Genomic DNA, 26,129 nt, shown 5'->3' with positions numbered 1-26,129 from the left:
TTACAATTTTATTGAAAAATCGCTTTTTATTCAAAATCTGAGCTTAAAAAAATACATAGTGTTGCATTTGTAATAACGAAGTTTTTATGTAAACTAAATATTTAAAATAGACCAGCAATTTTTGATACCCCTGTATACATTTAAGGAAGGAATAACATTTTTCTGTAAAGTTTCTGTTAAACTCAGTACAAGAACTGATTCTGAAAAGTAATGTACAGGGTGTTAATAATATATTCTATTGTAGCATGCAAATTTAAATATCTTTCAATATCTCAAAAACCAAAGATTTTAAACATATTTAACACTTATAATAAATACCTTTTTTTGGGCCCAAGAATCCAAAAATAAAATAAAATACCGGGTGTTCCATAAGAAAAAATATAACTTTGGTATGGATCTTAGTTCTGAAACACCCTGTATATTTCAAAATAATTTTAAATTGTGCACATTACCTCCCCACTTATACCCATAAAATATTTTGTTTCTACATCTTTCCGTTTTCGTATAATCAACCGAGGCGCGCCACCCTGTATAACATTATATGTAAAAAAGTTATAGAATTTTACGCAGAATCTAAAAATAGAACAAAAAATGAGTGTTGCATTTAAAAAAAAACATACGTTTTATCCGCCACACTTTTTTGAAGCGCACTGTATATTTAATAATTTTGAAATGTGTACTTAATCTTTCCCTAGAACTTTTATACTTAAGATTTTTTTGTAAACCTAGAAACAAATGAGATAATGGACACTCTATCGTTGACTCACTCGGTATGTACAGGGTGTTCCATTTTGGTTGAAATCATACGGTATCTCTGTTATTAGTGAAGACAGAAGGATGAGGTTTGCACAAACCTGTCCCACTTCTCTGTCAAACGAAAGATGCTGCAAACAAAATTTTCATAGCCCTCTTCGTTTCTGAGCTACGGGGTCTTTTTAAAAATCTTGCAATTTGGGACACGCGAAAGGTATCGAGAAGGTGAAAACTGTTCGTTGTAGAACTTTTTACGTAGAATACAGTGGCGTAGTCTAAGTAAAGTTATGTTTTCTGAAATGGAACACAGCTTCTCAAAATTACTTCGCGAGTTGATTAAGTGAAATATTAGTGTTTTAGATCATTTATTTGAATATATCCTTGTCTCATCATTAAAAATATGTAATCCAAGATTAACTACATAAACTAGTAGGCTGTATCAAAATGAAGTTTAAATGAACTAAGAGGGTCTTTTTGTTTCCTGTCTTCCTAAGATCATTTTTAAGAGACGCTTTGAAAGGGAGTCTTCAAGGCAATAAATCATCCCATGTGATAAATTGATACAAATCGCTTTGCCCTAACATTGTTTTCTATAACACGAGAAGTATTTTCAATTCTTTTTAGTCGCAGAGGTAAGTGACATTTAGGGAGTGGTGACTTTTTCAATAAATCTACAGTGTTTATATTCTTTGCTAATTTTTATTATGAAAAAAATATGTAGGTATCTATATCTATGATGAACATAACTTCCTTAACTGGATTTAATTTTAATTTTTGACGGTTTTCTTAGTGTCAGCTTGCTCAAAACGGAAACTAGGTAAAATAAGGCGTAAGTCGTTGCCAAGATAATGGCAATAACATCTAAAAAGTAATATTGATACCAGTGCAAGTCTTTAGCTGCACTTTGCAGTTTGACTGCTCCTTTATGTCTAATTACGTATTCCACCCAGTATATTGACATGTCTAAGGGGCTGGCGATCCTATCTTTAAATAGTTCTGATGTTTCTTTCGCTATTTCTGTATACCTGAAATATAGAAAATTCATTGAAGGAGAACTTTCTAAAACATAAAATAGTTTTTCATTGTCTTTTTAAACGGAACCGCTAAAAATTCTAAAACGCTTTAAATACAAAAAATGTTCTCCATCTATTGCGAAAATAATATACAGGGGGTTCCATTTAGAAAAACGAAGAAAAAATAGTTTATATTTTAGAAAGTTTGGCATAGAATTTTGAACACCCTGTATGGTTTAAGATTACGATATTTATAGCACTGTAAGTACAGACCAACTATAGTAAATACCTAGCACAGTTTTTATTTCAGACATTAAAATTTATGGTATTTTTAATATTTTTTTTTAAAAAAGGCTGAATTTTTTTTTATTTATTTATTAATATGTATTTTTGAAACTATCATAACATATTTAATAATATCTTAAGATTATATGTAAACTGATCAGAAATGAAGCCAAAAATGGAATAATATACAGGGTGTTCCATTTAAAAAAATCATCCCGATCCGTCCACACTTTTTTGAGCCACCCTGTAGAAGTTAAAATGTTTTCCTGAAATACACGCAAACACATACTTTAGGTTTGTACTTATCCAAAATTTCTAATTTTTTTATTATAAAAGCTACAGATGCTCATTTTTGCCGGACCCATATAAAGTAGTAGAAAAAATTTTGAAATGTGACAACCCCTATTTGTGGCGATTTTTTGATTGTCACCCTGTTAAAAGTGTATTCCCCTATTCATTCAAATTCATAAATATACGCAAAAACTAGGATTTCATTAAAACATTTTCGTATATCAGTTTCATAAATGAGCCCAAGGCGCCAAATTTAAATCACTTATAAAATGTTTTAAATAAAAAATACCAACCTTGGATTAAAAAGGATTTTCCGAAGAGCCGCTGAAAAAGTTTTCTTGCTTATATCTTTCAAGTCAATTCTTATTCCATATCCAGCTGTTTCAGCTCTCTTAATATTCAACGACTGGTCTGCAAATAATGGTATTCCGAGTATAGGAACACCACAGTATACCCCTTCTTGCGTTCCCATCATGCCTCCGTGTGATACAAACAGTTTCACTCTTGGATCGCCTATATACAAAGTTGAAGTTGAGGAAATTTTAAAATTATAGGGTAAAATACGTCGTACACAAAATATCAAGTTGGGGTATCCATGGTTCAAAATGAATATTAGAAGGAAATGTAAGTCCTTTCGGAAATTTCTCTCTGGTACCTTTCCATAATACTTTATACGGTACTTCCGCCAGAGCATCAAATATTGCTTGTAAAATGTGTGGAGGATATGTTTCAGTCAATACCAGTGAACCCATGGAAAAGTATATAACTCCTTTTGTGTCTGTTTCTAGAATTTTTGAGAAATGCTGGAAATATGAAAGAAGGGTTTAGTTTTAGGTTTAGGTACTAGATATATTTTCAACTGCGTTACTTCATCGAGAGGTTTGACGTCTTCGATATGTAATCCTGCAACTTCAACAACATTTGGAACCAGGGGTCTTGAGTTGCTTATACTGAAATGCGTATTGACTAAATGCAGACTTGTATTGTAAGCTAGTAAATTTAAATCTGGCAATTCGTCTCCAAAAAATTCTCTAGCAATATTAGTTGATGGTATTGAACTATACAAATAAAAGCTGCAATAATAAAAATATTATCAATATACAGTGTGTATCCGGATTGTCTTTACAAGAGGAAAAACTTTTTTATTATTGACATTTTGAGAAAAATACATTCTTCATAAAAATTTTTGCTTGTTCTAAAATGGTTAATCCCTTTTATACTTTTCAAAATTCATACCGTTTTGGAGAAAATTAAAAAAAAATGAAAATATGATTGAATTTTTGAATGTAAAGCAGGAACATATTTTCATGTAACTTATTTCGGGTACCTATATTCAAAGGCGGTCTAATTGATGCATTTCCGCAGTGAAACTTTTACGATTTTGTATTTGAGGAGGTTTCTACAGGGTGTTTCAAAAACATTTATGCGCCATCTTTCGTGGGGAGCTTCCTCATTTAAAAATAAATTTTATTTTTCATATCAACAGAAGTCCGATTCTGCTTGCTAGTCGTCTGCGATCATTCTGCGATCAGAAAAAAAGTTTTTTCTAGAAAAATATTCCGGTGATAACCCATATGCACGTCCCTTGTGAACATGTCGCCACTTTTTTAGGATTAAAATATGACGCACTTATAGTAACTTTTACCCTCAAAATTTAATTCGAATCGCTAGAAGCACTTGGAAGAAAATTATAATAAAACGAAAGATTATTAAGACTTTAACACCCTGTAGCTACGAAACAAAGCAGAATCGAACCTATGTATGTTGATATGAAAAATAAATCTGATTTTTTGGAGAGGAATCTTCCCATGAGAGATAGCGAGATGTTTTTTGAAACACCCTATATACCGGGTGCGTCTAGAAAGTGGCTCAAAAACGAGATTTGGTATGTTAGTATATGACATAAATTAGGATTGATTGACGTATTCAATTGTTTTCGGTCACTTCCTGATTCACTGGAAATTATTACAACTTTTGATTTTTAAATGACACCCTCGATATTTATTTTACTTTATTCGATAGAAAATAACACTCTGAATAGATTGACATATCATAGTCAACTTGATATTTTCGAATATGGTTTATTTGAAATTGCAACATGCGATTCATAACGACAATTTGACTCAAAATACCAACTATGTGGTATCAAATTATTCGTAAAAAAATGCTTTTTCCAAATATAATAATGGTCTACCCTCAGGGGTGGTTGGGGAAGTGGAAACCGGCACGGGAATAACAGCAACCGGCCCAAATCCACAAAAACAAAATGACCATAACAAAGAAACGTATTATATTAACATATTGTCAAGGTGTATTACTGGTTGCATAACTGCATACTGCTAAAAAATCGCAATGTGGAAGGAACCTGGCGCATTCGCCAGAAAGTAAAGAAAATTATAGAATTCTTTAGAAAAATCTAGAAACAACCGCCAGGGGGTATATAAGGCCCGCGCTTTGACAGTTGGACAAGTTTAAAAGTTTGAAGTTTGAAGTCTAAAGTCTGAAGTTTGAAAATACCGCGAAATACCGTTAGAGTAATAGTAGTTGCATAAGTTGTGTTGTAAATAGTATAAGTTGTGTGTACAGAGTGAAACAAATAAATTGTTAAGTATTTTATCGTGAGTTTAAATAGTGGACCCACGGAATCCGTAACAATTGGTGTCGGAAGTGCGATTCAAGAGGATTTTAAGAAGAAATTAAGTGGATTGGAAGATTTTTAGACCGAATTAGAGTATTTTTATGGTTGGTACAAGGGAGCAGGCGAAGAAAATGGAGGAAGTAAGCAAATTATTGGGCGATTTTATGGAGAATATGAGAAGAGAAAAGGCAGAAGAACAAGAGAGGCTGCGAAAAGAAAAAGCAGAAGATCAAGAAAGACTCCGTAAAGAACGAGAAGAAGAGCGAGCCCGATTAGAAAGAGAAAAGGAAGAGGAAAAATTACGACGTCAACAAGAACAGGACCGGCTTGAGAACATTTTCGAAGATTTAAAAATTCAACGACAACAAGATAAACAAGAAGAACAGGACCGGCTTGAGAAAATGTTGGATAATTTGGAAATTCGTTTGGAGGAGCGACGTCAGAGAGAAAAGCAAGAAGAACAGGACCGGCTTCAGAAAATTTTAGAAAATCAGGAAATTCGACTTCACAAAAACTTCGAGGATATGAAAAAGGAGCAACAAGTAATGTTGGAAGTACGTTGCCAGGAACAGCAAAATCACCTTCAAGAAGCCGTAGAAGATCTGGAGGAGCGCCTTCAGCAGAAAATGGAAAAATTAGAGATGGACCTACAGAAGACCAAGGTACAAGTAAGGACACCTGGCGTTTCTGGAACTGCGAACCTCAAGGCACCGACCTACGATGGACAAACCACCTGGACGATGTACCACCGCCAGTTTGAAGCAGCGGCTGCTGCCAATGGATGGACTGACCAAGAGAAAGCAGCAGCACTTGTCATCGCGCTGCGAGGCCCTGCCCTGAACTGTTGCAAACTATTCCTGCAGCCCAACAGCAGGAATACCAAACTTTGGTCGCTGCACTGGACAGAAGATATGGCGACCAACATCGACGCCAACTTTACCAGGCCCAGATCAAGACACGCCTGCAGAGGTCCGGAGAGAGTCTGCAGGAATTTGAAGCAGACTTACGTCGGCTGGTACACCTAGCGTATCCTGAAGCACCGGAAGGATTTAGGGAGGAACTCGCTGCTCAGTGCTTTATCAGCGGACTGAGGGACAACGAATTACAGAGGGCGCTGCAAATATCCCGATTTTCTACCAGCAGCGAAGCACTGGTCAGGGCGCTGGAAATTGAAGCTGCCTTTAGCGCCATCCCTAGACCAAAGATAAGATCGGTAACGGTAGAGGAACAGCCCGAGAGTACCCACAGAAGTTTGGAGGAGATGTGTAGAAAATTCGACAAACTATGTGAGCTACTAATAAACAAGGGAGTCAACAATAACCAGACAGAGAACCAGAGAAGATCCCAGGACATAAGGTGCTATAGATGTGGCAGGAATGGCCACATCAAACGGGATTGTCGCGTTCAAATGCGATCCTGTTCACCATCCAGAGAACGTAGTCACCAGGAAAACTAAAATCAGTCAATACTAAGGGGCAAGTATTGACTGGGGAGAACAGAGCCCCCAGGATTTTTTCCATTAGGAGTCTAGGAAGAACCGCTGACAGTTTGGTGATCGACGGGAAAGTCAATGGAAAGGGAATTCGAATGACTGTGGACACTGGCGCTATGGTATCGTTGGTGCGGGCTAACTCAGTGCAAGGAGTGAAGCTGATGCCTCTGAGAAGAAGAGTGTGTTTACGTACAGTTACGGGGGAAATGGCCGTTGTACGGGGAGAGGCTATCGTCGAACTGAAGTTAGGAAATTTGAAGTTCCAGCATAGCGTTTTAGTGGCAGATATTGAAGATGACTTCATCTTGGGCATGGATGTGATTCGTCAACATGGATTTTCGTTCGATCACCAGAGAAATATCCTGAATATCGGAAATGAAGAGTTTATGTTATCTCCAGACGAGGGACCAGGAAGAATGGATGTAAGATCAGCGGAAACTGTGGTGATACCTGGTAATACCGAGAAGATCGTATTCGGTAAAGTGGAGAAAATCGCTGGGTGCTGTGTTGGACTGGTACAAAGTGGCGACAAGAAACAAGATAGGTACTTAGTAGGAAAATCATTGGTGAACACCGACAAGAATATACCGAACACCGACAAGAATATACCGATCAGAATTGCGAATGTTTTCCCGAATTGTGTCAAGATCCAAAAAGGTGACAAGATAGCCATCTGCGAACCTGTAAGAAGTGTCACCCGATGTGATGAAGTGTCGTCAGCTGTTACACAAAAAGGCATCCCAAGAAACACTAAAACATCTAGAACAGCCATGGGATCACCTAACACCTGAGGAGAAACAGAAGGCCAAGCAGTTCCTGCTAAAGCATGGCAGTATTTTTTGAGAAGAACAACAGTGGAAAACGGATTTTGTGAAGCACCGGATTAATACTGGTCATGCTCAGCCGATTCGACAACGTCCTAGAAGGGTGCCCCTTTCCAAACAACAAGAAATGGAGACAATGGTAGATAAGATGCTAGAAGATGGAGTTATCGAAGAATCATCGAGTCCATGGTCATCTCCTGTTGTTTTGGTGACGAAGAAAGATGGTAGTACACGATTCTGCGTGGACTATCGGAAGCTCAATGACGTCACTAAGAAGGACAGCTACCCACTGCCACGTATAGACGACACGTTAACCACACTGGCAGGTTCGTGCTGGTTCTCCACTCTCGACTTAAAGAGTGGATACTGGCAAGTTGGTCTGGACGAGGAAGACAAAGAAAAGACGGCTTTTTCTACAGGAAACGGACTATACCAATTCAAGGTCATGCCGTTTGGATTATGCAATGCTCCAGCCACTTTCGAACGTCTCATGGAGGTGGTGTTAAGAGGATTAACTTGGAAAACGTGCTTGGTTTACCTCGACGATGTATTGGTTATGGGAAGAACTTTTGAGGAGCATTTGCGAAATTTAGAAGAAGTCTTCGGACGCATACGGAATGCTCACCTGTACTTGAACCCGAAGAAGTGTAGCTTATTCCAGCGACAAGTGGAATTCTCGATCAGAAGAAAATCGCTGCAATTAAGGATTGGCCTAAACCTCGCGACAAACATGAACTTAGAAGTTTCCTGGGTTTATGCACTTATTACAGAAGATTTGTCAAGGGATTTGCCAATATAGCTGCACCCTTACATAGGCTTACAGGTGATGAAGTCGGCTACGAATGGAACACCGATTGTGATGTAGCCTTTGGAAGACTTAAGGCGGCTTTATGTTCAAGTCCTATTCTAGCCTACCCGCAACAACAAGGGAGGTATATCCTGGATACCGACGCCAGCAATATCGGCATAGGTGCAGTGCTATCACAAGTGCAAGATGGCGAAGAACGAGTGATAGAATATTACAGTCGAGTTCTATCCAAACCAGAAAGGAATTACTGCGTTACCCGGAAGGAGCTGCTAGCAATTGTGAAGGCAGTTGATCATTTTCATAAATATCTGTACGGCCAAGAATTTTTAATTAGGACAGATCATGCGGCTCTCAAATGGCTTATGGAGATGAAACAACCTGAAGGCCAAATAGCACGATGGCTCGAGAAGCTCCAGCAGTATCACTTTACCATCCAACATCGTGCTGGGAAGATGCATGGTAACGCAGACGGTTTATCCAGAAGACCCTGTCAAACCGATTGTAAGCACTGCTGTAAAACGGAACAACGTGAAGGCACTGTCATGATAAGGAGTTTTAAGCTTGGAGCTGATGAACAGTGGACGACGGCACAGTTGAGGAAAGACCAAATGGAAGATCCAGACATCGGAGCAATACTAGGGCTCAAGGAAGGTAACGGCGAGAGACCACCGTGGCAGGATATTGCGGACAGAGGGCTAGTTTTCAAAGCTCTCTGGGCTCAGTGGAATTCACTGGTTATTGAGAATGGATTGTTAAAGCGCATGTGGGAAAGTGCGGATGGCAGGACAGTAACAACTCAGTTACTGGTACCAAGGAAGAAAGTTACCCAGGTATTGGAAGAAATTCACGGTGGTAAAACTGGAGCCCATCTTGGGGTAAACAAGACCTTGAGCAAGCTGAGAGATCGTTTTTACTGGGTGGATTATTGCGAAGATGTCAAGAAATGGTGTCGACAATGTAAAACTTGTGCAGCCAGCCAAGGACCAAGCACTCGATCTAGGGGAAAATAAACAATATAACGTTGGACTGCCATTCGAAAGAATCGCTGTTGACATTGCAGGCCCATTCCCTGAAACGCACAAGGGCAACAAGTACGTTTTAGTGGCGATGGATTATTTCAGTAAATGGCCAGAAGTTTTTGCCATTCCAAACCAAGAAGCATCGACTGTAGCTGAAGTATTAGTCAATAATGTCTTCAGTAGATTTGGAATTCCTTTAGAGCTTCACACTGACCAAGGAAGGAACTTCGAGTCAAGACTGTTCCAGAAGATGTGTGATCTGCTTGGTATTCACAAGACTAGGACAACAGCTTTACATCCGCAGTCTGATGGGATGGTCGAGAGATTCAATAAGACCATTGAAGAACATCTCTCGAAAATGGTGGATGAACATCAAAGAGATTGGGATCAGCATATACCACTATTCCTAATGGCATATAGAAGTGCAGTTCACAACACCACCGGACTTTCACCATCGAAGATTTTATTTGGTCGAGAATTACGGTTGCCTTGTGACTTGGTGTTCGGATCACCAGACGACAGCACCACGAACGTAGAGGACTACGCGGATGAACTGAAGGAAAGGTTATTGGGAATTCATAAGGCCGTGAGAAGTAAGATTACGCTAGCCAGTGACCGGATGAAAGCTCGTTACGACCTCAGAGCTAATTCTACGGGATTTCAACAGGACGATATGGTATGGTTATATAACCCACAGCGCAAGAAAGGGAGGTCCCCAAAGTTAACTCCAGCATGGGAAGGTCCTTATACAGTCATCAAGAGGATAAATGATGTTGTGTACCGGATTCAACGCAGCCCTAGAAGTAAGATGAAAGTAGTTCATCTGGATCGATTGAAGAGATACCAGACAGGAAACCTTGATCGGGACGATCAAATTTGAGAAGGGGGCAATGTCAAGGTGTATTACTGGTTGCATAACTGCATACTGCTAAAAAATCGCAATGTGGAAGGAACCTGGCGCATTCGCCAGAAAGTAAAGAAAATTATAGAATTCTTTAGAAAAATCTAGAAACAACCGCCAGGGGGTATATAAGGCCCGCGCTTTGACAGTTGGACAAGTTTAAAAGTTTGAAGTTTGAAGTCTAAAGTCTGAAGTTTGAAAATACCGCGAAATACCGTTAGAGTAATAGTAGTTGCATAAGTTGTGTTGTAAATAGTATAAGTTGTGTGTACAGAGTGAAACAAATAAATTCGTTAAGTATTTTATCGTGAGTTTAAATAGTGGACCCACGGAATCCGTAACAATATATAATTATTAATATATAAGTAAGGGTGTTTTTCGCTCGTGCGAAAAAAGCTCCTTTGCCTCCGGTTTTTTAAAAAAATTGAAATTGTCTTGATCAAATTTTCACAAAGATCTGTTTTACAGGGTTCTACTGGTTTATTTCTCAAGCTCAGTTTTACAGGGTTCTACTGCTTTATTTCCATTATGGATAACGGTAATTTGATCTTGAATAGGCTACGATTATGAGAAACTTTAAGACTTCCTGATTCATTCAGTTCAGCTGACCCAATCCTCTGTGAAATACATTGTTTTTAGCTTTTCAGGTATATACTTTCTTACACATTGTAGAAAAAAGTTCTCTCTTTTCTGGTACAGCAGCCTCGCCATGTATACGTTCTTTTCTGAATGAACCGGCGGTCGCCATTAAAACTGTTGCATTTTTTAGGTTATTATATTAGTTCTTATCACTTTTCCTTTATATACTTTTCTGCATTTGGCATCTTGTATGCCATGACTCAAACGAAAAAAACCTAGACCTGGGCAGTGGACATAAATGTGTTCTGTGTTCTGAGGTAATGCTATCTTACAGTCCATAATAAGAATATTTGGATTTTCCAGACATATTAATATTTTATTATCTAATCTAGTTTAAACCTTATTTAACTCTTCTCTGCTGTCTCAGTAATTTTTAGTAAATTAATTTTAGCAACATTTTAAACAACAATTTAGACTTGGCTTAGAGTTCTCAAGCATAGAGATAGCCATCACATGTTTTACTCTGTCAACCGCAGAGTTCGCGTCATATTTGTCAATCTTTTTACAACGTGGAGCTCGAAAAATATTGCACCGAGGCCTCCAGTTGTCAATCTACGCTACCGTATTCTTAGTATACACTTAGATCGAGACTATTTAAATTGACCTAATGCTATTCATTCTTTTTTCTGCTGTCAGTCAGTCATATTTATTATTTATTAATAAAAGAATAGTGGTAAAACTATACAGGGTGAGTCTTAAATAAATGCAAATATTTTGAATAGTGATATATTTCGACCCCAAGAACACATTTATGAGGTTTCTTTTGCAAAAAAGATGTTAAAAATCGTGCATTTTCTTTGAAATTTTCCTGTATATTTTAGAAAACTTTATCGAACTTCCTGCTAACCGCAAATTTTCCCACGGTATACACACGGTTTCTTAATCTCTGATATTACGGCACGAAAAGAGATGCAAATACCGAAAAATTGAGGTGGCTTAAATTGTTTTAAAAATAAATCTTTTTTTTTAATTTTCAAACTTTAAAACTCGGTTGGACTTATTTGAAACACGGTAAAGAGAATATATTATGTTTCTTTTATTGAGACCTACCAGGCCTGAAAATATTTGCACTTATAAAGTCACCTTGTATAACAAAAAATTTCAAACCGAACAAACAACAGATGTTTATTAAAATTATAAGTGTCTCAGAGACATCTTACAATAGTTATTTTACAAATTGGTGTTTATGTTTAAAAGCAACTGACGATTATACTGATGCAAATTGATTTGTTTTTGTTTAATTACCAGAATTATTTAATACTTTACTATCAGAATATAAACGAAAATAAAATAAGAAAGTCTTTGACCTGACCCGGATTCGAACCCTGAATCATCGGTTCGTGGTCGGAAACTCTACGCACTGCGTTATGGAGACATGTTCGATTTATATTCAATACTAGAATTTAAAGGACTAATAAAAATATAGGATCCTCTTTCAATGCGCAGTAGGGAACGCAGCCAGAAGGGCCGCATGCTGTTCCAGAGAGTATAGTAAAAGATATATCAAAGAGCCAGACGTCTTAAAAGACTTGTTTTTCCGACGTTGCTAGCTCTCGTACTATTATCAATATTAGTCATCTTTATTTCTATATTAATTATAATGACTTGGCAATTGTACGATATGATATACTATAGTAATTAAAAAACTTTATTCTTTAGTGCACCGTTTATTAGATTTACTTAGTAATCCAAATAGCAGATTATTTTTTTTATAATTATATATCAAAGAGCCAGACGTCTTAAAATACTTTCTCGAAAACGTTGCTAGCTCTTAGACTATAATGTCAGTGAGTCAATTAAAGAAATTTGACAAGCGATAATTCATAAACTATGAGGGATAATTATAAGGGTGGGCTATTTTTGAGACGCACCCGGTATACTGGATGATTTTTTTTATAACTGATTTCAGCTAAAAAAAGTTCACCCACTTTTTTTAATAATTTTTCTGCAAACTTACTACAATTTTCCTTTCAACAAAGTCCACGCATTAACAATTCTCTGATACAAATTCATCTTGGATCCGTACTCTACAAAGTACGTGGGAATATAGGATGGATTATCTGGCAGAGCGAACCTCTCAGATGCCCATGGGAAATTTTCGCTGCTAGTCATCACTATGGAAGGTGCTCCAAAGTGCCACGCCCAACCTAGCATACAGTCCGTACTAAAGTGTTCCGTCAGTACTACATCGTACTTCTTTTTGGATTTTTTCAGTTCCTGCAGCTCTTTCGTGGCAAAGTTCAACTTGCAAATGTCTGTGCCGGACATACGAAATATTATATCTAGTATTTCGTTGTACGAAAGGTCCTGTATCAAATCCAAGGTGAAATTGTTTGTAAATATTGGAGCGCTTCCTCTAATGCTTATATCGTTGTATCTATAAATTACAAATAATTAATCTGTGTGTGTTTATATCAGTGGCGGCTTAACCATAAGGTCAAATGGTCAATGCCCCCCAAAAAATCAGTAGAAAATTAGGAAAAACCTATTTAAATTATACTTTTTATAAATAACTCCCCCCTCCCCCATCCTAAGATATTTTAAACTATTCACCAAAACCATCAATTTGTCAAATTTCCACTTGAAAACGTTTTATTTTTCCCCTTTTCTCTACTGCCGGTCAAAATTTCATTTTGTCCTTCGTTCCCGCTAAGCATTGCACTTTACTCCAAACGCCGCGGCTCGTAATGGTGCGTTTAGACTTGAGCAAGCACGAGCTGAGCGTGCGCGCACGGCATTCGTTCGCGCTCTCGGCTCCGTTCAAATTGAAAACTGTTGAAAACTTATTTTTCGACGAATGAAGTGATCCATTTGTGCGCGCACAGCAGAGTTGTGTTGGCGAAAATAATGGACGACCAAGAAATAGTCGAGGCTGCAGTCATTGTTATGCACAGCTTAATTATTAAAAAGGAGAAAAATCGAAAACATCGTCGCTGAAGAGAAATCGATATAATTTACTGCAACAACTTCGTGTCTGAGGAGGGCTATGATCAGTTCAAAAACTTTACAAGAATGACCAGACCCGACTTTGAATATTTACAAAATTTAATAACACCAAAAATTGCGAACAAAAGATACAAATTTTAGAATACCAATTTCATTAATATCGACATATTCAATATTAATTTTATTTACAAGATCTTGCCATGCGTTTTTTTTTATTTTTTAATAATACAAAGAATGTTTTACATCCCATAATATAGGCAACTTTTCATATTCTTCAATTAATAATAACGAAGATTCATTGATTCACTCCATAATTTTAATAGAGAAGACGAAAGAAAATCACACGCCCGCACAGTGCTTCGAACATATGGCTCTAGAGGACAAAAATCCAAAACTTCTCTTTTATTGTAAGCAATTTATTCAAACTAGGTTTATTTGACACAAATAATGAGTACTCTCATTGTACTAAATGATGATGTTCTTAGTCCCACGTTTATGAAAAAAAATCTTATAAATAATAATAATGTTGGAGCTGTGTTCCATCTAAGCAAATAATAAGTTATAGTATGAAAACGGTGTAAGTATTAAATAAATTCCTGTGATAAAAAATAATTGAAATAACATTAGAACATGATTCCTACAATATAAGCCTAATATAAGATAAAAATGTTTTTCTTTAATGAAAAAGAAACATTAATGTTATATTTAATTAAAAAAAACTTAAGATACTATAAATTTACTTTAGGACAACAAAATGCATAGATCGTAACTACTCTGATTCAGGAGAATCACTGCTGACAGAATTTTCCAAATTTATAGTATCCAAATCACAGGTAGATGAAGTATCCTCACATATAAGTTATTTCTGTACATCATTTTCTAATATGTTACTTTTTCGCGTTGTTACTGTTCATTTTGTCGGTATGAGGGGTTCGGATGTTAATAGTTACCTCTTTAATAGACCATATCCATATATTATTTTCCTTTTCTTGGGTATGAGATTTTATAATAAATTGAAAGGTGGACACTTTTTTATGCGACGTTTCGCTCCAACATAGTGGACTTTTCAGTCACAAGTGGTGTCTCATTTGACTGGAAGGTTCATCAATATCTATTAAGAACATATTTTTTGAAATACAAATAATTTTGAGTTCTTGTCCTTATGATCAAGCCAAGTATTAGCCAGATCGGCATTGCTTATCAATTTTACTCCATCTGAAAAAGTATTATAAAATAAAGTTCGTCGCAAGCAGACGCAGGTGAACTATACAAAATTAAAAAGTGTATGAATATGGCAACAAAAATATTCAATAAACACGATATGTTTTGATATGTTTTTTTTAAATACCTTTTTGAAGTTTGAAAACTTAAAATTTTTATACCCATTTAAGAATCATCTTAAAAAATAAATAAAAACTAAACAATCACGAACTTGTTTAGAAATAAATTTAAAGTACATACCTTGTTTAACAATATCCATAGTGGCTTTCAATTAAGTATGTACCCGTTTAACTCCATAATATACAGAACTACTATGAGTGTTATTCTTTTCACTGATGAGATAATGATCGCAAAATTTATTTTTAGTGAAAATATTTGCTAACAAAAACGCTGTTTATGAAAAATAATATACAGGATGGTTGAACATTGCTATAAGTATAAAATTATATATTTAGATATTAGTAAATTTTAACTTATTTTTTGATTTTTGTCCATGGGACGAAGCACTGTGGCCCGCACGAACGCAGACAAAACAAATTGCCGGTGCAAACTGAGCGTTCGCGCACACATAAAATCCCTTTGAGCACGGACCAAAAACCGACACCAGACGGCTCACGTTCGCGGCTGCTCGCGCACAGACAGATTCAGAGTGATCGTGCGCGCACAGCCGTTTACACTTGAGCATTCGCGGAGAATCAGTGCGTGCGTGCTCAAGTCTAAACGCACCATAACGTCAACAAGGTAATGTATATTACGTATAGAAAATATAACGGGTTAAGGTGCGATAGATATAGTTTATATTGGCCATTGACCGCGTCATTCATAAAAGGATTTCAGTCGTTGGAAAAATTTCGCCGTTTGGGCAGTTTGGGTGTTTATAAAAACACAAATTATAAAACAACCTAGGTTTTTGTATCGTTTATCGCATATAATGTTTGGTTTAGTCAATATAAAGTAATATTTAAATTTTTAATATCGAAAGAAATCCCATCCAGTTTGAGGTGTAGCGCGCAATTTGTGTAGGTAATAATTCATAATATTCTGGTTATGGATAAATGATGAACTGTGGTTGACTGATTCTGGAATAGTTATTTTAAAATAGACAACATGGTGTTTAGTTTGTCAAATCGTACGGTTAAAAGAAAACAATTGCTTAAATTTCGAAAAACGTTTAGAGAAAGAACGCCGCATTGACTTAAAATATAAAAAAATGTGAAATTAAACTTTTAGAATTGTGTATGTGTTATGCATTTATATTTTTGTGACATTATTATTTACCTGTATTTTAAATCCTACAGTGGAAAATTTATGGAAAGAACATTGACTGGATTTTTAGTGAAATGACACTAGACCACCTGTTTAAAAATGTAAGGGTAATTTGTATTTATTTTCCTGTAATTAAACGTACAAGTACCTTGTAAGAAACCAATTAAATTTGGTCGCGTCTTAAAAAAAAATCGACGCAATATTTTTAGATATTGACCTCCCTACAATAATAACCACGAGCCGCCACTGGTGTTAACATTCAATACATCGAGATAAATTTCAAGATTAATTTTTCTGACTTCTAAATTTATTATATTATGTATTTCATAATAATATTCTAATCTGTGTTTAAAACTCTTCAAATACTCAATAAAATTAATTTTTCTAAAATATTTCAAATTCCACATTTAAAAACAACAAAATTATTAATGCAATCAGGCAACTATACAGGGTGAGTCAACGACAGATTAATTCAGTTCATTATTTTATTTGTTTTGAGAATTATCAAAAAATGTTAAATAGAAAAGTTATACGGAAGGCTAAGATACATACAAGGTGAGTCTTAAATAAGTGCAAATATTTACAGGGGTAGTATATTTTGACCTCAAAAACACCATTATGTGTTTTTTATCGCGATTTTTTTAATTTTTAGTTAAAAAACATAATTCCTTCATAATATCGTAACATAGGTAGTAGTTTAAATTTACGAAAGAAAACCCAGAGAAGATTCAGTGGTTCACAAAATTTAAGCGAAAAATCATATTTTTTTGAAATTTTCAAAGCATTTTTTGGTAAACTTCGTAACAAATGAGATATGAGATAATGGACTATACTCTATTGTTAAGTCACCTTGTACAGGGTGTCTTTTTTTATTGTGCTGTGGCGTTTTTTAAACAACTACCACTGCGAACGGCAGCTTTTCATCGGAGAGCAGTCGTGGATAAGGTATTTCACTGGAAAGAAAACTATATATTGGGCGCCAGGCATGTACAGAGAAAGAAAACACAGTTGTATAATACTTAAAACTAATGACTATATTTATTCATGATGAATTCTGATGGTAAATAGCATTGTACAATTTTAATAATTATTATAGTGGTTATTTGTTGAATAAAACTATGTATCTAAATAATATTAAATATGTTCTATGAAAAGACTATGAAAAAATACAATGCGTGTAACATTATAGAAAATATAAGAAAAGTAGCATTACTTTATTTAAATTGTTAAATTTTATGCGGTGTTAAATCTGATGTGTTGCAACCTGTAGATTCTAGAATCTATGTCTCGTTATTCATCTGTTAATATAGTGCAATAATAATATCTATAGAAAGTAATACTATTACAAGGCATAATATAATGAAACCTAAAATCTAAATCACATTGTAACTACTGAATCGACATAAATGTTCTTAATAATCTAACCACTAAATATAGTCTGTAAGATATTATTTAAAATTTTCGTTACTGTTTAAGACTGTAAATATAGAAAATCTAAAACATAAAAACTAGAACGTAAATCTACACTTAGCTGTTCTTTTATGTAACCTTGCTTCAAACAGTAGCAGCGTGAGGTGGTCTAGCATCTCTGTACTGTCTGTCGGCGATCCTGTTGGTCAAAACAACAAAAGGGGCCAGATTGAGGACACCATGAATCCTTACAGCCGTAGCTACTGACTAGGCTTAGAAATGGGAGTGAAGCAGCATGGGACTCAAGCTACATCCACGCTGTGGCACTTAGATGTAAGAAAAAATCGTTCTTACTGGGGACACTCGTCCACAGGACATCTGTACATAAGAGAATGTCTGTACATAAGGCACTACCCGTACCTTGGAAATAGTCCGTCCCTAGGAAATAGTCCGTACCTTGGACACAGTCCGTACCTTGGACACAGTCCGTACCTTGGACCCTAAAAATATGAAACTCTTGTTTAAAACCAAACAAGGTCTAATAAACAAAATAAACCTACCTCGAAATACTTCCGAGGGCTCAATAAATAATAAACAACATGTCCTTTCTTCCATGTGACATTCTGGAGGACAAAAGAAATGGGACGCCAACGTGCTAGCAAAACACAAATACAAGTTGGGACATCCGTAACTCTACCCTAAAAATATTCAATAATAATATCGAATCTATAAAAGGTAATAACTCATCTTTACCTGTAGCCTCGAAATAGCAGCTGATTCAAATTATACAGCAAGACTTAAATAATCACCATTTCCAAAAGCTGGGATACAACAGAGTATGGTTGTTCTGGGTGTGAATATGATAATCTGAAATCAGCTGGGTTTACTGTTTAGATTTTTCACAACTCAAAAGTCCATAAAATAAAGGGACGTGTTCAATCTGCTCTTTAATTACACAACTAAATAATTATTCTACAATAAAATAATTATTGAAAAACACGTTATGTCTTCTTCTTCTTCTTCTTGTTTCACGATGACCACCCCGTTATGTCTTATTTGTCAGCCGATGCCGCTCTTCTTCTTCTTTTCTTCTTGGCACCGATAGACTTCGCTCGGGATTCTATGCACAGCCCTAGTATGGATGGGATTGTCGATATCGATCCGCCACATAGCCCCCCCGTAGTGAGTTCGCCAACGGTGAATTTACGATACATCTGGAAGTGGCGGTCTTGAGAGTAATTTTCTTGATATGGTGAAGGGCGTCTTTTTCTTGACAATGGCGGGTGGCATCTTTTCTTGATGTTTCTATGCTTGATATTTCTTCTAGGTATGGTAATGCATAAGAATGTTCTCCCTGTATTTCTCTGCTATTGGAAACATATGCTGGCTTCAATCTATCTACTGATATACTTTCTGTACGCCCATTGACATCTATCTTGAAAAATTTTTCGTTCCTGAACAATACCTTGAATGGACCAGCATATGGTGGAGATAAAGGTGGTCTTACTTGGTCCTGTCTTACAAAAACGCAAGGCGTTTGCAAAAGATCCGAATGCACGAATGGTCTGTGATTGGCATGGTTGCTTGCGTTGACTGGTTTCAAGTCCCTCATTGTTGTTCTTAGTTTCTTAATGAAATCCACTTCATCGATTTGTTGTTGGGAACTGCTGAAAATTTCACCTGGTAGCATTAGTGTTGTGCCATAAACCATTTCGGCTGCTGTACTATGTATGTCTTCTTTTAAAGTGTTTCGTATACTAAGTAGGATTAGTGGTAAACTCTCAGTCCATTTAGTGTTATTTGTTGCTATTAAGGCATTTTTAAGTGTCTTATGAAAACGTTCAATCATTCCATTGCCTTGAGGGTGATAAGCAGTGGTTTTGATATGAGTAATGCCCAGTAAATTAGTGAGATGTTTGAATAAGTACGATTCGAATTGCCTACCTCTATCTGTAGTTATTTTCTGAGGTATTCCAAATCTTGCAATCCACTTTTCTATCAATTCTTTTGCAACATTTTCACTTGTTATTTCTTTGATAGGTATCGCTTCTGGCCATCTAGTAAATCTATCAATTATTGTTAATAAGTATTTATAATCATTGGAAGGTGGTAATGGTCCTACAATGTCCATGTGTATATGAGAAAATCTTTGCTTAGGTACCTCAATTTTAAGTAATGGTGAATGGGTATGTTTGTTTACTTTGGATCTTTGGCACTTAATACATTCTTTTACCCAGATATTAATATCCTTTCTCATATTTGTCCAAACAAATCTGCTTGATATTAATTTTTGACTTGCACGTTGCCCTGGATGTGAAATATCGTGAAACTTTCTGAAAATTCTTTTTGTGTAGTCCTGTGGAATATAAGGTCTGATTCTTTGGTCAGTTAAATCACAGTATAATGGTTCATCGCTGTCTGGAAGTTTGATAAGTTGAAGTTGCAAACTGGATTTGACTGTTTTGTTTATAATATTTAGTAAATTCTGGTCTTCTTTTTGTTTGCTTGCAATGTCATTGTAATTGATCTGCTCTATGGTACAAATGGTTGGTCTGGATAAAACATCTGCTACTATGTTTTCTATTCCTTTTATATGTTGGATGTCAGTGGTAAATTGACTAATAAATGTTAATTGTCTGATTTGGCGTGGAGAAGCTTTTTCATGCTTTTGTTTAAAGGCATACATTAAGGGTTTCTGGTCGGTGTAAATTGTAAATTCCCTTCCTTCCAAGAAATGACGAAACTGCTGCACACCACTATACATTGCCAATAACTCTCTATCATATGTGCTGTAGTTTTGTTCAGTGGTGGACAGTTTTCTGGAAAAGAATGAAATAGGTCGTACTATTCCATGTTGAGTAGCTTGATGTATAACTCCTCCAATAGCTTTGCTGGAAGCATCTACTGCTAGAGCTAATTTGTCATTTGGGTCAGGATAGATTAGTTCTGTTGAATCTGCTAACAATTGTTTTATTTTCTTAAAAGCGTCTTCGAGTTCTTGATTCCAATCTATTTTAGCTGATTTTGATTTTACATTTTGTAACAAATTAGTCAGGGGTAACATTTCTTGAGCAGCATTAGGTAACCATCTTCTATAGAAATTGATCATGCCCAAAAATTGTCGAAGTTCCTGGATTGTTGTTGGATTCGGAAAATTTCTAATGGCTTCTACTTTTTCAGGTAATGGTCTTATTCCTTTAGATGTGATTATGGTTCCTAGAAATGTTACTTCTTTTTCGCCAAATTTACATTTTTCTAAATTGATTGTGAGACAATATTTTGAAAGTCTGTTGAAAACAGTGTCTAAGTGTTGTTGATGTTCTTCACGAGTTCTGGATGCGATAAGAATATCGTCGATGTAAACATAGACGTATGAAAGGTCTCGAAAAATGTGGTCCATGAATCTCTGCAGGGTTTGTGCTGCATTCCGTAAACCAAATGGCATTTTTACATACTCAAATAGACCAAAAGGAGTGATAATTGCTGTCTTGGGAATATCATCCGTGTTAACTGGAATTTGGTGAAATGCTTGAGTTAAATCAATGGTTGAGAATATGCTTTTGTTGTGTAAATCATATGTTATGTCTTGTATGTGTGGAATAGGGTAGCGATCAGGTTTCGTGACTGCGTTGAGTCGACGATAATCGCCACAAACTCTCCAAGTACCATTTTTCTTCTTAGTCAAATGTAATGGACTTGCCCAGTTAGATGACGATGGTCGTAAAATACCCTGTTCAATGAGCTTTTGGAATTCTTCTTTAGCAATAGATAATTTATCTGGTGATAAACGTCTGGGTTTTGAATAGACAGGTGGGCCTTTTGTTTCAATAAAATGAAAGGTATTTATTTCAGTTTGTGTTTGACAAATGGGTCCAAGTATATTTGAATATTTTGTTAACAATTCTGTAATGATATCTGCTAAATGGATAGCCTTTACACCCAAAACTTCTGTGTCTCTGACTTGGCAGTATTGTGTTGTTGTAGTATAAGAATCAATAAGTTTTCTGTGTTTTAGATCAACTTGAATACCAAAATGGGCCAAAAAATCAGCTCCAATGATAGCATGGGTAACTTGTGCTATAACGAACGTCCACGTAAATTTTCTGTTTAAATTGAGATCGATAGTTAATTCCTTCTTGCCAAAAGTTTTAATTAGTGATCCATTGGCTGATAAAAGACTGAAATTTGGATCAGAATTGCCTGGGAACCTTGATAACGGAAGGACACTGACATCTGCGCCAGTATCAATTAGAAACTGTAATCTAAATTTCTTGTCTGATATAAAAAGGCGGCTTGGTGTTGTAGGAGATCGAATTGCCGCATCTATCGACTCCCTGCTTCGTTTCCCATAAATTTACATGGTTTTTCACACTTCTTTGCTTTCTTCCCAAAGTTTTCGTGGTACCAACAATTTTCATTAGTGGACTGTGAAGATCCTTGCTTCTGTGGCTTGTTCTTGAGTTCTGTTGTTAATTTATTGACTTGTTGCTTCAATTGGTTAATTTGATCTTCCAAACTAGACATACCATAGAGGTTTGCTGGTCTGTCTAATGTTTCATTTATTTTGTCAGCTATTTCAGCTAATTTTGTTAGATCTTCGCCACTTACCATTAATATGGCCTTCATTGTAGATGGTAACTGCTCTAACCAAAGAGTTTTAATGACAGAGTCTTGTAATTTATTGTTATTTAGGCTCTGCATTTTGTGTAGGAGTTGTGAAGGTTTCTGATCTCCCAATGCAACTCCTGCAAGCAGTTTTTGGATTCTGACTGTATCGTTATCTGCAAATCTGCTAATTAAACGATTTTTGAGTGCTGAATACTTGTCTGTTGCCGGTGGACTGCGTATAAGGTCGGCTACTTCCGTAAGTGTTTCGCAGTTTAGGCTGGCAACTGTATAGTCGAACTTGCAATCGTCAGTTGAAATCCCAGCAGTTCGGAACTGACATTCAATTCTGTAAAACCATAGTTCTGGCTCAGCTTTCCAGAATTCGGGGGGTTTGAAACTGACTCTGCACAGTTCATTTATTGGTTGGTTGTTTGTTGATTGATTGGAATTGTTTGTTTGAGTAGTGCTAGCTTCTGGATTGTTTGTTTGCATGTTTGGTTGGTTGGTATTGATTGTAATTTCAAGCTTCTTGGATCACGTCGGGGTCACCAATATGGTTGTTCTGGGTGTGAATATGATAATCTGAAATCAGCTGGGTTTACTGTTTAGATTTTTCACAACTCAAAAGTCCATAAAATAAAGGGACGTGTTCAATCTGCTCTTTAATTACACAACTAAATAATTATTCTACAATAAAATAATTATTGAAAAACACGTTATGTCTTATTTGTCAGCCGATGCCGCTCTTCTTCTTCTTTTCTTCTTGGCACCGATAGACTTCGCTCGGGATTCTATGCACAGCCCTAGTATGGATGGGATTGTCGATATCGATCCGCCACAAGAGCGTCAAAACAAAGTGAGGTTAAGCACGGAGACAGTTGACAGAAGCGATGTTGACAGCGCCTCCTCAGAGCAATAACAGGGTTGTGTCGAACGATAACAGGGTTGGCGACTAGGGAACGTAAAAATTACGCGTCAAATAAACTATCCGGCCTGAACGAGAGGGAATCCGGTGATGATAGGCCAGACATCATATATTATATATAAAAAAGACATGCAACGAACTAAAAACGTTACAGTGCTTTACAGGGTTTCTCGTTTATGAGGAGAGGCACAAAGATGATGTTTTCGCATTACTACACTACTTTCTTATAGTATATCCTAGCCTTCTTAGTTCCTGAAATACATGCAAAATAAGCGTTCCGCATTTAACGTTTTATGTAAAACTGGCTAGGTATTTTTACACAAATGAAGAAGGAAATTAAACATAAAGGATTATACAATATCCGTATTGTAGCACATTTTTAGACTTCTTTATTTTTGAGATTTTGATGGTCAAACATCAACAAAATATTCCTTATGTTTGGACTAAATTTTCTCGAAAATAACGACATAATTTAAAATTCCATTACAATACGGAAATAGATTGAAGTTTTGTGATTACAGTGATATATAATTTATATAGTTTTGTAACAAATTGCTCGCTATTTTAAGGCAAATGCTGAAGCTGAAGCTCTGCAAACCCTAATCAAAGCACGTGTGTTTGGAATTTTGGATGTGGCTTAACACGACAGGATCGGGCTTACTCTTAGTATAGATTTCTGAAATCTATACTAATATATAAAATCCTTAAGTGACTGACATACTGATTAATCACGATCCTGCTCAAACCACTCAACGTAAGAAGCTCAATTTTGGCACACTGGTTGATTCTAGGGTGTAGAGGTTCGATAAGAAGGGATTTTTCGAAATTCCAGTTCCAAGGGGGTGAAACCACCCCTCAAATATTACAATATTTTTTATTTAAAAAACGGTCAACTTTCTGAAAAGACGCTTAAACACGTATATTTTATTTTGTTTTTTTACATATTTTAGAAAGAAAGAAAGAAATTGCTTTATTGTCATAAAAAATTAAACAATCTTGTTGACAAAGCCTAATCACGATCCTGCTCAAACCACTCAACGTAAGAAGCTCAATTTTGGCACACTGGTTGATTCTAGGGTGTAGAGGTTCGATAAGAAGGGATTTTTCGAAATTCCAGTTCCAAGGGGGTGAAACCACCCCTCAAATATTACAATATTTTTTATTTAAAAAACGGTCAACTTTCTGAAAAGACGCTTAAACACGTATACTTTATTTTGTTTTTTTAAGATATTTTAAAAATGTATACAGGGTGTTTCAAAAAATCTGGTCATTGATTAATCACGATCCTGCTTAAAGCGCTTGACGTAAAAAGCTGATTTTTGGAAAACGGATCGACTTTAGGGTGTAGAGGTTCGATAAGAAGGGATTTTTCGAAACTCGAATTCTAAGGGGGTGAAACTATCCCTCAAATATTAAAATATTTTTTATTTAAAAACCGGTGAGTTTTTCGGAAAAACTCTTAAACACGTATATTTTATTTTGTTGTTTTACATATTTTAAGATTTTTTATAAATTTATACAGGGTGTTTCATAAAATATGACCATTGAGTAATCACGATTCTGCTTAAACTGCTTGACGTTTAAAGCTGATTTTTAGCAAACGGATTGACTGTGGGGTGTAGAGGTTCGATAAGGAGTGGTTTCTCGAATATCAAATTCCAAGAGGGTGAAAACGCCCCTCAAATATTACAATATTTGTTATTTAAAAAACGGTTAGTCTTTCGGGAAAACGCTTGGACAAGCATAATTTATTTGTTTTTTTTACATATTTTGAAATTTTTTAAAAAATCATACAGGGTGTTCCAAAAAGTTGAGTAATTTCTTAACCACGATTCTGCATAAACTGCTTGACGTAAAAAGCTTATTTTTGGTAAACGGATTTTTCGAAAGTCAAATTCCAACGAGATGAAACTACCCCTCAAATATTTCCAAATTATATCATAATATCGCCATATTGTTTTTTCTCATGCTGACATAAATGTGAGAAATTTTATCCAGTTTGTATGTTAATGAAAATTTTTGCTTTGCTTTATCATCACCATTACAAATGATTAATTCGACGCGAACGAAGTCGCTGGTACACGCTAGTTTAATATACATTTCCTTCGGTTAATAGTCTCTTAACTCAACTGGTCGTCGTTTTTTCTCAATCATATGATATTATACAGGGTGAGTCTTAAATAAGTGGAAATATTTTCAATAAGTCTAAATCTATTCACACAAAATATTCTTGTTATTTATCCATTAATACAAAATAGAAATACGTACCCTGTAATATTTTCTTTGAGTGGAAAATGTGACACTACATCCACATCGTGTCCTTTCTGGGCTAAACCTTTCAATAGGCTCCTAAACATAATATAGTGACTTCTCCCTGGGAATGGAAACATTCCTAAGATTTTTGCACATTCATTTTTTTCGAATACTACTACAAAACAAACGAGTAAACATAGTTGCAATTTCATCTTTGACGCGAGATGTCCGGGCTACAACTTTAAACTAACTGAGATTAGTGATAATTCAGAGAGTCACGCTAGTACTAGAGTACGTAGATTTAAGCAATTATGTATCAATACATTGAAATTATCTAATTTTAGTCTACTCTATGTTAATTTGAGTGACTTGCGAAACAAAACAAATTATAAAATATTTAAGTACTCTCAAAGCTATGTCTGGAACTAGACTTAGTAAAATAATGTAACATATTTATGTTTTATGTATCAGATTTATAGATAAGAGTTCAATAGTGCGTAATTTTGATTATGTATACATAAATATAACAATTATTATTATTAACAAGATAGAAAATATTAATATGGAAAATTTAGTATCGAGGTTATGATTAGTTTTCCTCTTTGTTTTTTGAGCCAACAACGTCTTCTGATTAATAGCAATAAAATAAAAAATAATGCAATAAAACGATATGATCGAAAATAAAACGGCTGAGGAATGACAATCGATAATAATTTTGCCGAGGTCAATCTCTACTAAAAGTTGACATAAAACTTAATACTAATAATAGGAAGATTAACAGTGGGCACAGCGTTGCCCACTTTTACATATTTTCTTTTATTCAAAATATTTCAGGAA

General features: G+C 35.7%; 1 protein-coding gene across 1 annotated transcript; it reads right to left on the bottom strand.

Moving 5' to 3' along the window:
- Window positions 1-1,432: 1,432 nt before the first annotated feature.
- LOC115883231 (UDP-glucuronosyltransferase 1-9-like) lies at window positions 1,433-25,709 on the bottom strand. Its single transcript, XM_030901564.1, has 6 exons — window positions 25,308-25,709; window positions 12,621-13,040; window positions 3,211-3,415; window positions 2,914-3,145; window positions 2,636-2,855; window positions 1,433-1,778 (listed from the first exon to the last, which is right to left on the bottom strand). Exons 1-6 carry the CDS (start codon window positions 25,502-25,504, stop codon window positions 1,505-1,507), a joined length of 1,548 nt encoding a protein of 515 aa, XP_030757424.1. The 5' UTR covers window positions 25,505-25,709; the 3' UTR covers window positions 1,433-1,504.
- Between the last annotated feature and the right edge of the window lie 420 nt (window positions 25,710-26,129).

This window comes from Sitophilus oryzae, unplaced genomic scaffold (genome assembly GCF_002938485.1).
Source record: "Sitophilus oryzae breed Bouriz unplaced genomic scaffold, Soryzae_2.0 scaffold_1840_pilon_pilon, whole genome shotgun sequence".
NCBI classification, from domain to species: Eukaryota; Metazoa; Arthropoda; class Insecta; order Coleoptera; family Curculionidae; genus Sitophilus; species Sitophilus oryzae.
This window is presented reverse-complemented; position numbering and strand designations above follow the sequence as displayed.

Bases quoted from the DNA above. Each gene is read 5' to 3' on its own strand.
- LOC115883231 (XM_030901564.1), bottom strand. From the start codon at position 25,504: ATGAAATTGCAACTATGTTTACTCGTTTGTTTTGTAGTAGTATTCGAA. The intron at 3,416-12,620 runs GTAAGTTTGCAG...TTATTATTGCAG, and splicing joins TTGTTGAAAGGAAAATTGTA to CTTTTATTTGTATAGTTCAA. The intron at 3,146-3,210 runs GTAACGCAGTTG...TCATATTTCCAG, and splicing joins ACGTCAAACCTCTCGATGAA to CATTTCTCAAAAATTCTAGA.